The 14911-nt window shown below is 42.5% G+C and overlaps 1 protein-coding gene across 1 annotated transcript in view; it reads left to right on the forward strand.

Moving 5' to 3' along the window:
- LOC137325309 (lysosome membrane protein 2-like) overlaps positions 1-14911 on the forward strand; it is a 65495-nt gene that overhangs the window by 38923 nt on the left and 11661 nt on the right. Inside the window, exons 8-9 of the mRNA XM_067990251.1 lie at positions 176-294; positions 7970-8043. Of these exons, the coding sequence (XP_067846352.1) occupies positions 176-294; positions 7970-8043 (193 nt within the window). The remainder of the gene's footprint in view (positions 1-175; positions 295-7969; positions 8044-14911) is intronic.

The raw sequence follows: 14911 nt of genomic DNA on the forward strand, positions 1-14911 counted from the left end.
AATTTGATTAAATTTTAAAATTCACACCTCCGCTAGTAAAGGTGGTTAAGTTTAATATTTGCATGCATTCGTTGGATGGTATGGTTTCATTATAAACCAACGTCACCTTATTTACAAAGTACAATACCATGTTGGCACTCAAACAACTGATTTTTTTTTTCTTTTGCTACAATAGGTGCTCCTATTATTCTTTCATCTCCACACTTTTACCAGGCAGATCAAAAATATATTGATGATATTGAAGGAATGCATCCAGATAAGGCAAATCATGAAACTTTTCTGGATATAAACCCTGTAAGTAAATGCAATTCACTTTGAAAAATAAGGAAAAGGACTGTGCCTCATCACCTGACTACCATAACTCATACAGCTAAAGCAAAACCCAAGTCCACTGCACAGACACGTGCTACAGTACATATCAGCACAGTCGCTGTTTCCTAGTGTCCTCCACAAGCTAAGCTTCGAGTCAGTGATCACTCACAATGGCATTGTACCTTGTATATGCTGCACAATGAATGTATTAATATATTGTAACCAAAGAACTATAAATTTAAAAGAAAAATGGATGAGACCTTTCCTTGGCACTTTGTGCTACCTTAACAGGGTTATAATCACATTTTATTGGAAGAGGATAATCATTCTTAAGACAAAAGGTTTGATGACTTGATTGCTTACTTGTGCCATATCAGTAAAATGTGACGACAGTGGTAACTACCTATCTCATGCCACCCATTGGTAATTATTGGAACCTCAATGTTTTTAAGTATTCTCCAGATTAATGGATGGTTACAATTTTAATATCCATGTAAAGCTGGGTTAGCTCTCTAGTTTACCTCTTTATTTAGAATGTTCTTTAAAACATTTTTTTAGCAATATGTTGTACCACTGTTAGGGCTGTTAGGGCTGTATTAGGGCTGTATTAGGGCTGTGTTAGGGCTGTGTTAGGGCTGTATTAGGGCTGTTAAGGCTGGAACACCGCATTCTGTTGTTTCAAAGCAAGCCAACAATGTTGTGTGCACTGAGTGGGAAACCTAGCTGACTGTTTATTTTAAAGTACTTGGTACATACAGTATAAATGTTTTTGTTTCAAAGTTCAAGCTGAGGGAGTAGCGAGGGAAAGAGGAGGTATCGGTTGAAAGGGGTACAGGGAGGAGAAGGAACAAACTCTCTTTGCAGCCTGCCTCTGGCAGACCCCCTCCTCACGTCATCTATGCCGTTGTATTTCTGACCGCTCGCCAGGTGGGCAGTTGGCTCTGGTAAGCACCTTAGGAAGATAATGGCACAAGCAAGAGGTTGGGCAGGAGAGTGAAAACTGAACCTATCTTGTGTTGGTGAGCTGTGGGGGATTTGAGGAGTAACTGGGGCAGGTGAGAACCAGTGGTTGGAGGGGAAATGTTGATTTTTGTCCATTTGGTGCTCCTCTTTCTCCCCACCCACCCAAACCCTGGTGTTACAGATTTTGTTTTCTCTTTTTTCCCCCCCCCCGCCCCTGCCCCACAATCCAGAATGCTCTCAGATCCTAGAACCCTCATCAGTGTTGCCATGCCCGAGTACCTCTAAGTGCTACCCCACCCCAGTCAGCTTAACCGCTCCACCCCCACCAAACTCTCAACTTTAGGACCACCTTAGTGCTGCTAAACTCCAGAACTACACCCTGTGCTGCAGCTTCTCAGCACTTGCACCACCATCCTACTGAAGGCCTACTGCAGTTCACCTGATCTGCAGGATCCAGCCCCTCCTCTGCAACAGGTACCTAATTTCAGTTAAATCTTCCCCATCATCCTGTGTTTTGCTGCACTTTATTTGTTAAAGTAAAAGATTCAACTTGATTATGTAGGGAAAGGAACATATTGGTCCTTGTTTGTAGTTTTTCACAGAAAAACAGGGCACTATGGAATTTGATCTCCCAAAACATTGATTTAAAAACCAGGAATACCATGCACTGATCTGATTTCACTGATAAAAATTAGGTCTAATTTAGTGAGGCCCAATACCCCTATTATAGAAGTGTATCTCTGACTTGTGAGCAATGCCACTAAACACTTATTTATTGATTGAAAAGCTTGAGCCCCAGCACTGATCCTTGGTAACATCACTTGTCATTAACCACCCCTCCCCCATCTCCTTTCTCCTTTCTCCTGCTCATCCCAAGTCAGAGTAAGTCTCTTCTTCGTCGCTCTCTACTGGTTAAAACTGAAGTGCATGGTTGGCGGGCAATCTCTTGTATGAAATGCCTACTGAAAATCCCTGTGTGTAACATCCGCTGATCCTCCTCTATCACCGTGTGCACATGCACGTTGCTAAGACTTTTTTTCCCTGAAAGCTCCTTGCATGTTCTAACCCTTGCAGCATTGGCAATTCCAGGAAATTCTGTTCCTAAGATCGGCAACTTTTTTTATTTTTCTCTCCCGTGCTCAAACTTGTCCCTTCCTTCATGAGGCTCAAGAATTATATAATGTTTAGTGCAATATCGAAATGGTAAAAGCATACATATGGGAGGAGGGAATCCCACATGAAGTTATAAAACATAAAGTCTGAATGCAGGTTATGCATGGTTGCTTTTCGTAAGATTCATAGCCTAAACAGTGAGGGGTGTGCATTACACATTGGCCATATCGTACTCTTAATTACAGTTATAACCACAGTTATAAATTCATTGCTTCCACTCTGCCTATTCTATGCTTGTATATTTTTGTTTTCAGCTACACTGATAGTACAACCTCCTCATGCCTTTAGATTTGGGGAGTATGGGAAATAGAATTTCAAGTTGAGGTAATTTGACGACCTGTGTTCGTGGACTTTGGGGCCTTCATTTCTAAACAACTTACCTTTTTGTAAATAAAAATCCGCCTACTGTCTTTGTGTATTTGGAGTACTGCAAACATTTCTTGGTTCCCATACTCACTCGGCCCTCGAACAACAATGTGACTGCAGAGGACCAATTTCTCATTTATTATTACCTTCAATTTTAAAAGTACCTTTCCCCAAGTAATCTTTCCTTCCCATTTTAATCATATTAGCCTTGCACCACTACATGGCACTTTGGTAGTTTCTAATAGATCTAGAAGTAGTTAATGGTGCAAGGTGTGTGTGTGTTTTAAAACAAAGTGTGGTTTCATTATTAGTAAACAATTTTACAACACCAAGTTATAGTCCAGCAATTTTATTTTAAATTCACAAGCTTTCGGAGGCTACCTCCTTCCTCAGGTGAACGATGTGGAAATTTCCACATCGTTCACCTGAGGAAGGAGGTAGCCTCCGAAAGCTTGTGAATTTAAAATAAAATTGCTGGACTATAACTTGGTGTTGTAAAATTGTTTACAATTGTCAACCCCAGTCCATCACCGGCATCTCCACATCATTATTAGTAGATCTTGATGTTCTAGCAAAAAGACAATTGCAGTTAAGTTTTAAAATGCCTCACACAGCAAGCTTTGTATTCAGGACTGGATATTCTGAGAGGAAACTACGTACTGCCCACCAGAAAGGATTTTTGAGCAAATCACTTGGGGTACCTCCCTTGCACCTCTTAATGACGGACGGACGGGAATGTCATGTTCTACAAATGAGAAGTAAAATAACCAACAATATAAAATTCTCTTTTTTAAAAAAAACTCTACAGGAAACATTTGTCCTTTCAATCTTCTGTTTGAAGCTATACATTGCTGGATTGGATTTCTTCTCCTTTTTTTGACCTGTACCAAATATTTTGAGTTTAAGAAATGCTAGTGTAGATTGGAAGGGAGGGCAGGTGAGAAGGACCAAGGCCATTTGTGGTTTATTTCACTGGACTGATTCCAGTATTGCCAGGTATCATGGAGGGTAATGCTGCAGGGCAACCCCCTTGGCTGACGTTGCCATGGTGTTTGTTTGTGATATTATAGAATGAAGTGGAAAATGTATCTGTTTCTGCAGAAATTCAGACAAATATTATACAAAAGGTAAATTTTGTTCACACTGTTGCATTTTGGGTTTTTTCCACTAGATATTCTCCTCTGGTTCAGAATCACTGATCCTCCAGGCAGCAGTGTACCTTGCATCCTCCAGGCAGCAGTGTACCTTGCATCCTCCAGGCAGCAGTGTACCTTGCATCCTCCAGGCAGCAGTGTACCTTGCATCCTCCAGGCAGCAGTGTACCTTGCATCCTCCAGGCAGCAGTGTACCTTGCATCCTCCAGGCAGCAGTGTACCTTGCATCCTCCAGGCAGCAGTGTACCTTGCATCCTCCAGGCAGCAGTGTACCTTGCATCCTCCAGGCAGCAGTGTACCTTGCATCCTCCAGGCAGCAGTGTACCTTGCATCCTCCAGGCAGCAGTGTACCTTGCATCCTCCAGGCAGCAGTGTACCTCTTTATCTGATCACTATCTAGATAAATTTAAACAATTTTACAACACCAAGTTATAGTCCAACAATTTTATTTGAAATTCACAAGCTTTCGGAGGCTTCCTCCTTCCTCAGGTGAATGTGGAAATGAAATCCTCGAACCCTTCGCATTTATAAATCACAGCACAATACCTGGTGATTACAGATAGTCTTTCCAACTGCCTGTTGCCAAGGCAATCACAGTGTGCAGACAGAGAGGTGTTACCTACAAGGCCACCGAATATACAAACAACCAAAAAAAAACAGAGAGAGAGGCAGAAACATAGAAACATCCGGAAGGAAGAGAAAGACAACAAATGACCTGTTATCTTAAAAACAGATATTTGTTCGCTGGTGGGGATACGTGTAGCGCGACATGAACCCAAGATCCCGGTTGAGGCCGTCCTCATGGGTGCGGAACTTGGCTATCAATTTCTGCTCGACGATTTTGCGTTGTCGTGTGTCTCGAAGGCCACCTTGGAGAACGCTTACCCGAAGATTGGTGGCTGAATGTCCTTGACTGCTGAAGTGTTCCCCGACTGGGAGGGAACCCTCCTGTCTGGCGATTGTTGCGCGGTGTCCGTTCATCCGTTGTCGCAGTGTCTGCATGGTCTCGCCAATGTACCATGCTCCGGGGCATCCTTTCCTGCAACGTATGAGGTAGACAACATTGGCCGAGTCACAGGAGTATGACCCATGCACCTGGTGGGTGGTGTCCTCTCGTGTGATGGTGGTATCTGTGTCGATGATCTGGCATGTCTTGCAGAGGTTACCGTGGCAGGGTTGTGTGGTGTCGTGGACGCTGTTCTCCTGAAAGCTGGGTAATTTGCTGCGAACGATGGTCTGTTTGAGGTTGGGTGGCTGTTTAAAGGAGAGTAGTGGAGGTGTGGGGAAGGCCATAGCGAGGTGTTCGTCATCATTGATGACATGTTGAAGGCTGCGGAGAACATGGCGTAGTTTCTCCGCTCCGGGGAAGTACTGGACGACGAAGGGTACTCTGTTGGTTGCGTCCTGTGTTAGTCTTCTGAGGAGGTCTATGCGATTTTTCGCTGTGGCCCGTTGGAACTGTCGATCGATGAGTCGAGCGTCATATCCCGTTCTTACTAGGGCATCTTTCAGCGTCTGTAGGTGTCCATCGCGTTCCTCCTCGTCTGAGCAGACCCTGTGTATTCGCAGGGCCTGTCCATAGGGGATGGCCTCTTTGACGTGGTTAGGGTGGAAGCTGGAAAAGTGGAGCATCGTGAGGTTGTCCATGGGCTTGCGGTAGAGTGAGGAGCTGAGGTGCCTGTCTTTGGAGATTTGTGTGTCCAAGAAAGAAACTGATTCTGAGGAGTAGTCCATGGTGGGATGGAACTTGTTGATGTTATCGTGTAGTCTCTTTAGTGATTCCTCGCTGTGGGTCCATAGAAAGAAAATGTCGTCGATGTATCTGGTGTATAGTGTTGGTTGGAGGTCCTGTGCAGTGAAGAAGTCCTGCTCGAACTTGTGCATGAAAATGTTGGCGTATTGGGGTGCGAATTTGGTCCCCATGGCTGTTCCGTGTGTTTGGGTAAAGAACTGGTTATCGAAGGTGAAGACATTGTGATCCAGGATGAAGCGGATGAGTTGTAGGATGTTTCTGCCTCTCTTTTTGGTTGTTTGTATATGCGGTGGCCTTGTAGGTAACACCTCTCTGTCTGCACACTGTGATTGCCTTGGCAAAGGGCAGTTGGAAAGACTATCTGTAATCACCAGGTATTGTTCTGTGATTTATAAATGCGAAGGGTTCGAGGATTTCATTTCCGCACCTGATGAAGGAGGAAGCCTCCGAAAGCTTGCGAATTTCAAATAAAATTGTTGGACTATAACTTGGTGTTGTAAAATTGTTTACAATTGTCAACCCCAGTCCATCACCGGCATCTCCACATCATAGATAAATGTAGCAAGACCTAGGGGCTGAACAGAGAACCATTGTCACTACTGTGGTTTGCTGGAAACCTGTCGCATGCTGCCATGTTGCCACTTCTGCTTTAGCAGACTGAAGAATATACATACCCCTGGCAGCCACCTAAAACAAGCGTTAGGCCCCTGGCATATGATGGGCTAAACGCCTATTTCAGGCCCCCTCTCCTAAATTGTTCAGAACGGTGCATATGCCAGGTATGCTCTACTCAGGTTTTCCTGTATTTTGCTGTGACCTCACCAGCGGCTGCCAACAAAAAGCTTTTTTTTAATATTCATTGCCTTCATGTGGAGCTAGGAAGAGCAGGAGCACTAGCTCCTCCCCCCCCCCCCCCCCCCCCCCCCCAAAATCTGTTCTTCCTCCACTTCTGAGGGCTGTTGCCAACGAGGCAGTCGGCCCAAATTGGAGGCCAGCACACAGATAATCCTCTGGAGACACGACGTGCCCTCAACTCACCAGAAATATGCGCTGGGCCCAATTTCTGGAGAGCCTCCAGCTCCTAAGGTGCTGACCATTTCAGGCCCAGAAACGGGCCTAAACAAATTTCTGGGCCAGTCAGTCAGTCCAGCAGCAGAGAGGCTACAAGGAGACAATCAATCTCTGCCCAGGTTGTTAGGATCAGTCGCTGAGAGAGGCCATCCTTTCTTTAAGATTCCCTGAAATGGGTTAGTGGGGCACTTTTTGTAACAATCAAACAAAAATTGTATTGATATACCAAGTAAATTCCATCATACTTGATCTGTGCATTTTGACTACTGTGGAATAAAGCAGCTTACAAACCGTATTGAATGCATCACCTAGTGTTAACTGGGTCCGCCTTTGTTGAGATTGAGGGAGTACAGGGGCTTGAGACAGATACGGTTCAGATCACAAGGGAGTTTAATTGTTCAACTCTCCAGTCCTGCTAGCAGATACAGATCAATGGAAGTCTACTATTTCAAAGAAAATAGCAGGCAACCAAACTGCTTAAGGGAATGGCTGATGCCACTGAGCCAGAGCAGATACCCACGACAGACCCAAAATGCATAACTCCTTTTTTAACTTTTATTCAAGTATTTTTCACTACTTTTAAGTCATTATGGTTTCTGCTTCTACTGCTATATACATAACACGTATATGAGGCTGGGAATGGGGATTAAAGTTAAAGGAGTGGAAGAAATAAATGTTGGAAGGCAAATAACTTTATTAACCATAAAATAAATGTAAAACTTGGGGGAAACCACATAGTGGCAGACAGGAATAAAAACAAAATGCAGCACAAGCTCAGCAAGTGAGGCAGTATCTGTGGAGCAAGAAAGTTAACATTTCAGGCCGAAAGGTCTGAAATGTTAATTGTGTTTCTCTTCTCCACAGATGCTGCCTGACTTGAGCTTCTCCAGCATTGTTTATTTTAGATTTCCAGCATCCTCCGTTTTGCTTTGGATTTAATGGCAGACAGGCATGGGTGACAAACGAGTGCCACCTAGTGTTGGGAAGACTGAAAGGCAGGTATATTAAATATAAGCAGACAGTGCAGCATTACCCACTTTAAAAAAAAATAATGGGTGCATACAATAGTAAGATTTATTATAGATTGAACACCCAGGAAAAATTAGACTTGAATTGCATTTCTGTATAAATGCACAAGGGTGTATATCTGTCTGTAATGACGTATTTTGCTGTTTAGCTTACAGGACTCCTCGTGAGGGCAGCAAAACGAGTCCAGATCAATGTTTACATTGAGAAAATAGATGGATTTCAGTAAGTGGATTTTGAAATATTGAGTAGCACCAATGCTTGGTGTGTTTTGGGGAGGTACTGTTATAAACAACATTAACGTTACATTTATTTAGAACTGTAGTGCTTTTATGTTTTGTCAAAAAACTGCATTAATAATATGCACACTGAAGTTGAACATTTCTGAAAGACCTTAATGATTCCTAACAGTTTTGAAACCAGTAGGTAGCTTTTTGTTCCCATAAATTTTTAATATGAATACACTAGAGGGAAAGGCCGAGTTTCCTTCCAGTTTTGTGAGCTGGGCTTTGAAGATTTCCTCCATTAATTTGATCACAAAACATTGGAAAAATAGCAGCTCATTTGGGACCACTTTCTGGACTTTTTTTTTCTAATGACATATTGCAACTTCTTCATTAGATTTGGATGGTCAGACTATTTGGCCTTGTAACCTGCCTCTTAATACTACTGCCTAATGCATAACCTTTGCTCTGGTCTCCATTGTAAAATGGTGGCCACCCAGGACCCAAGCTCCCCTGCCTATTCTACCCATCTTTGTATCTGCTGCCCACTCACTGCTACACCCTGACTAATACCTTTCCCTCATGGTCCCAGGTTATTCTCCATGATGGATGGATTTACTACTTTAATAGGATCTTTTGATATAATGTTTGAGTGCTTCTGAGGTGACAACCAGTCATGAGAGAAGAGTTGGGGAAGGTGGCTAAAGGTATGGTCAGAGGTTTTTTTTTGGAGGTATATGAAATAGCAAGGCAGAGGGATTTTGGAAGATTATTTCTGAGGCAGCTCTGCTGTTGATAGTGGAGGAATGCAAAGGAGGACAGTCAGAAGAGTGGAGGGCTTGCACTGGCATGTAGAGCTGGAGGAGTTTGCAAAGACAAGAAGGGATGAGACTGTGAAGGTGTTTCTAGTTGAGGGCAAATATTTTGTATTTGATACTGAGGGGCTAGTGGGAGGTGCGGCACCCCATTACTTCCAAGTTTCCCTCCTATTCACACACCATCCTAGCTATGACATATATCACCATTCCTTCATTGTTGCTGGGTCAAAATCCTGGAAGTCCCTATCTAACAGCATTGTGAGGGCATCTACACACAGACTGCAACTGTTCAAGAAGGCAGCCCACTGCCTTCCCAAGGGCAACAAGGGGTGGGCAATTAATGCCAGCCTTTCCAGTGATGCCCAAATCCTGAGCGCTTAAATGAAGAAAAAAATGCCAACAAGGTCACGTGACCTATAGCACGCTAACCTGCACCAACTCTGGCTTACCACTTGTGGTGATTTGACTGCTCCATCCGTCTCTTCCATAACTTGTCTTACTCCTTTTTGACACCTTTTTATCTATTTAGGTCTTAAACTTTCTTCCATTTCCCCACTTCTCCCTGTTACTCTGTGGGTTCTCCCTAAAGCTCCCCTCTATCCTTCAGTAGAGTTGTCTATGAAGCCTGCTCCAAACCCTATGTCCTTTATAACTGCTATTATTGTTTTTTGTTCTCTCTCTTGCACGTATGCAGTTGGACCTCAATCGCCTAATAGAGCTATCAGCTTCATAGATTGCAAGCATGCTACTTTGCAGTTCCAACTCTTCACCTTTGAACAGGTGACCAATCAATACCTTTACATTCAGCTAATTGACTATATTCATAAAAAGAACATTTGTCAACAAATGAGTCACTGAACAAACATTGAAATACTTGGAGGTGTTACAGTGCATCTTTAGGAACAGACTGTTCTATTTTGGTCAATACTAATATAATTGACTTAGTGGACAGTTCAAAGCTGACTGCTGTAAATATTATAATTTAAAAAAATTCACTCCAACTGGGGTTCATGGTTATGGCATTGGAAATTTATATTTAACACTAATCTATAGAATCATAGAAAGGTTACAGTATAGAAGGAGGCCTTTCGGCCCACTGGTTCTATGCAAGAGCAATCCAGCTAGTCCTGCTCCCTATCCCCATAGCCCTGCAATTTTTTTCCTTTTCAAGTACTTATCCAGTTCACTTTTGAAGGCCATGATTGAATCTACCTCCACCACCCCCCTCAGGCAGTGCATTCCAGATCCTATCCACTTGCTGTGTTTTTTTTTTAAAAAAAGTTTTTCCTCATGTCACCTTTTGGTTCTTTTGCCAATCACTTTAAATCTATGTTCTCTGGTTCTTGATCCCTCTGCCAATGGGAACAGTTTCTCTCTGTCTACTCTGTCTAGACCCTTAATGATTTTGAATACCTCTATCAAATCTCTTCACAACCGTCTCTGTTCCAATGAGAACAATTCCAGCTTCTTCAGTCTATCCATGTAACTAAAGTTCCTCATCCCTTGAATCATTCTTGTAAATTTCTTCTGCACCCTTTCTAAGGCCTTGACATCCTTCCTAAAGTGTGATGTCCAGAACTGGACACAATACTCCAGTTGTGGCCAAACCAGTGTTTTATAAAGGTTCATCATGACTTTGTACTCTATGCCTCCATTTCTAAAGCCCAGGATCCCATATCCTTTTTGGAACCACTTTCTCAACCTGCCCTGCCACCTTCAACGATTTGGCATACCCCCAGATGTATCTGTTCCTGTATCCCTTTTAGAATTGTCCTCTAGTTTTATATTGCCTCTCCTCAGTCTTAGTGAAATGTATCACTTCGCATTTTTCTGCGTTAAATTTTGTTTGCCACGTGTCCGCCCAAGCCACCAGCCTGTCTATATCCTCTTGAAGTCTATCACTATCCTCCTTACCGTTTACTACCCTTCCGAATTTTGTCATCTGCAAATTTTGAAATTGTGCCCTCTACACCCAAGTCCGAGTCATTAATATATATCAAGAAAAGCAGTGGCCCCAGCACCAATGGCTCCAATTTAAAATTCTCAGTGATGTTCAAATCCCTCCATGGCCTTGCCCCTACCTATCTCTTTAACCTCTTTCAGCAACTGCAACCCCTCTTTTTCCCTCCCTTTCTTCCCCTCCCCCTCCTCCTCTTCCCCCCCCCCCCCAAAAAAGAACTGTTTCTCCAACTCTAGCCTCTTGTATACCTTCACTCCTTTTGGCCCACCATTGCGAACTGTGCATTCAGCCATCTAGGCCCTAAGCTCTGGCATTCTGTCCCTAAATCTCCGCACCTCCCTCTCCTCCTTAGAACCTACTGTTTTTTCCAAGATTTTAGTCACCCCTTTGACTATCTCCTTTTTAGCTCACTGTCAATTTTTACCTGATTATAGGAACATGAGTTGGCTATTCAGCCCCTCATGCTGCTCTGCCATTTGATAAGATCATGGCTGATCTGTGATCTAACTCCATATACCTGCCTTTGGCCCATATCCCTTAATACCTTTGGTTGCCAAAAAGCTATCTATCTCATTTAAATTTAGCAATTGAGCTAGTATCAATTGCGTTTGCGGAAGAGTTCCAAACTTCTACCACCCTTTGTGTGTAGAAATGTTTTCTAATCTCACTCCTGAAAGGTCTAGCTCTAATTTTTAGACTGTGCCCCCTACTCCTAGAATTCCCAACCAGCGGAAATAGTTTCCCTATCCACCCTATTCGTTCCCCTTAATATCTTATAAACTTCGATCAGATCACCCCTTAACCTTCGAAACTCCAGAGAATACAACCCCAATTTGTGTAATCTCTCCTCGTAACTTAACCCTTGAAGTCCGGGTATCATTCTAGTAAACCTACGCTGCACTCCCTCCAAGGCCAATATGTCCCTCCGATGGTGCGGTGCCCAGAACTGCTCACAGTACTCCAGGTGCGGTCTAACCAGGGTTTTGCATAGCTGCAGCATAACCTCTGCCCCCTTGTACTCTCGTCCTCTAGATATAAAGGCCAGCACTCCATTAGCCTTATTGATTATTTTCTGCACCTGTTCATGACACTTCAATGATCTATGTACCTGTACCCCTCAGTCCCTTTGGACATCCACTGTTTTTAACTTTTTACCATTTTAGAAAGTACCCTGTTCTATCCTTTTTCGATCCAAAGTGGATGACCTCACATTTGTCTACATTGAATTCCATTTGCCACAGTTTTGCCCATTCACCTAATCTATCAATATCCCTTTGTAATTTTATGTTTTCATCTACACTGCTTCCAATGCCACCAATCTTTGTGTCATCGGCAAACTTAGATATGAGACTTTCTATGCCTTCATCTAAGTCGCTAATAAATATTGTGAATAATTGAGGCCCCAAGACAGATCCCTGCGGGACTCCACTAGTCACATCCTGCCAATGTGAATACTTACCCATTATCCCTACTCTTTCGCTCAGCCAACTTCCTAACCAAGTCCGTACTTTTCCCTCGATTCCATGAGCTTCTATCTTAGCTAACAGTCGCTTATGTGGGACCTTATCAAATGCATTCTGGAAGGCCATATAAATAACATCCATTGACATTCCCCTGTCCGCTTCTTTAGTCACCTCTTCAAAAAATTCAATCAGGTTTGTCAGGCATGACCTACCTTTCACAAATCCATGCTGGCTCTCTCTGATTAACTGAAAATTCTCGGTGTTCAGTCACCCTATCCTTAATTATAGACTCCAGCAATTTGCCCACAACAGATGTTAGGCTAACTGGTCTATAATTCCCTGGTTTCCCTCTCTCTCCTTTCTTAAAAAGCGGAGTGACATGTGCAATTTTCCAATCTAGAGGGACAGTTCCTGAATCTAGAGAACTTTGAAAGATTATAGTTAGGGCATCTGCAATCTGCTCACCTACTTTCTTTAAAACCCTGGGATGGAAACCATCTGGTCCTGGAGATTTGTCACTCCTGTGTAGTGCTTTGGGGTGTTTTTGCATGCTGAAGGCAAGTTGTTTATGGTAATGATTCAATTACATAACAGGTGTAGTTATGTAAGTCATTGTAAGGGATGACCTCTAATCAATTCCACAGTACAGTGCAATGGCTGTCAGTTAATGAAACTATAGTAAGTTTATAAAGTTCAGTCCAGTTAGCAGGCATGGCTAAAAGGCAACATGGAAAAGTGTACTTCCCTGCATCACTGATTAAAACTTTCACTACCTCTTCAAGTGCTTTTTCAAATATAATTAAACATTTTTTCAGAAATTGCTGTGCGGAAGCACAATTGTCAAACTAATTTTAACTAATATAAGCATTGTATCAACATTAAAATGATGAGTGACCTGCTTTTGCACAGGTGCCCTGAATTAATTTTTTAAAAATGCAATGCACCAGAAATTCAGTTTGCAGAATTACTATATTAAAATGTGACCTCAACCGTTTGGATCTATAATTTCAGTCCAGAATTAATGGCAGTAGGTTAGTCTCCTTGGGCTGGCTGGTTTTGTATGCTTTTAGCTTGTGTACAGTGAAGCTGAAATAATGGTAATAAATTACTTAAATGGCAAGAGTAGCTTATGCTGTAATATCTCTAAACTAAAAATTACAATATTTTTTAAACACTTCAGTTTTGCTGCCATGTTATCTGCCATCAAACCTGGTTTAATATGAAACTGCCTGCTGTAATGTAATTCTGAACTGAATCTTGTCTGAAAGTTTACGTCTAGTTTGTAGGCAAAATATGTTCAGACTTAAAATTAGGATGAAGGTGACATTCTGGGTCCAGTGGACTAATCAAAAGCCCAATAGTATAAGACTTTTAAAGCAATAGTCTTGCAAATGTTGGGTTCATTCCAATGATCTGCCTGTACTCTGAAAGGAGGGACAATTTTTTAATTGCAAAAGTTCTTTAACTTTTCAATATACAAATTTTTGCACTTTGACTGTTGAGTTCTCCTTTTGCTGTCTAAGCTGATTCTAGACATTTGTGTACTTAGCTGACCTATATTGAGGAAAGTCTGAAGTTCAATCCCCAATCTTGAGTTAGCTGTCAGTTGGAGTTGGATGCTTCAGGTGGTCTTTGACTTGCATCAGGGAGGTGGAAAATAAGAGTGGATGCCTACTCTCATCACTATCCAGCACACCCTGCTTGGAACCACACAAGGTGGATAAGGATGGGGTCTGGCTCAGCTGTGATGTTGTCTTCCTTCCTCCTGCTTCTTCCACATCCTCCCTCCCCCACAGATAAATGTTTATTGATGTCCACTTTCTAAGCTGCTGTGTCAATAAATTGTGAAGAGCTGAGTGATTGCAACCAATGTTGCCTTTTTTTTGGCTGGGTGCAGAATGAATTTGGGTTCGTGCACTGATATAAAGACTGTGCGCCACTTTTTTAAAAAAAATCACAACTTTGACTAGATCATCTTTTTTAGAAAACGTTATTCAGGATATATAACAATCATAACAAATGTACAAAATAATGGATAATTGTAACAATTTAATGTTGGCTGATACATTTATAATTTATGAAATGGGTTTCTTAAGTTACACTAGGATTGAGCAGACCAGTCTCATTATATTAAAATTTATCTGACGGGAATAATTCCCATCAGCTTTTTGTTGAATCAGCTTAATGACTGCGCACAATTTATTTCTGTTTGAATCAATCAGAATTTTTAAATTGAGAAATACAAAACAGCTGTTAGATCAGTCAGTGTGAATTTGGGGATAGGGAACAGTTTTAATTAAAGCTCTTCTCCCCCCCCCCCCCCCCCAAATTGAATCCTCAGCAGGGTTTAAAAAATTATTGCATTACAATTGTACATCTTGCAGGTCTCATTAGTTTTGGCTGCTCCTATGTAGGACAGGGAGCAGTTTGGTCATGGGGCCCCTCATCTCTGATTGGCCGCAGGTGCCTGGTCTGTGGCCGCAGGTACCTTCATCTGTTTCGCCAATTGCTTTACATTTTCCTGGTCCAATTTCTGCACAGCCAATCGGTTGCTCGTTGACTGTTTACCACGTTGCTAGGAAATGCAATGCGGCAGCTGGGGCTGGAGCCGTGGAATTGGGCACTCTG

The sequence above is a fragment of the Heptranchias perlo genome, chromosome 1 (genome assembly GCF_035084215.1).
Source record: "Heptranchias perlo isolate sHepPer1 chromosome 1, sHepPer1.hap1, whole genome shotgun sequence".
NCBI classification, from domain to species: Eukaryota; Metazoa; Chordata; class Chondrichthyes; order Hexanchiformes; family Hexanchidae; genus Heptranchias; species Heptranchias perlo.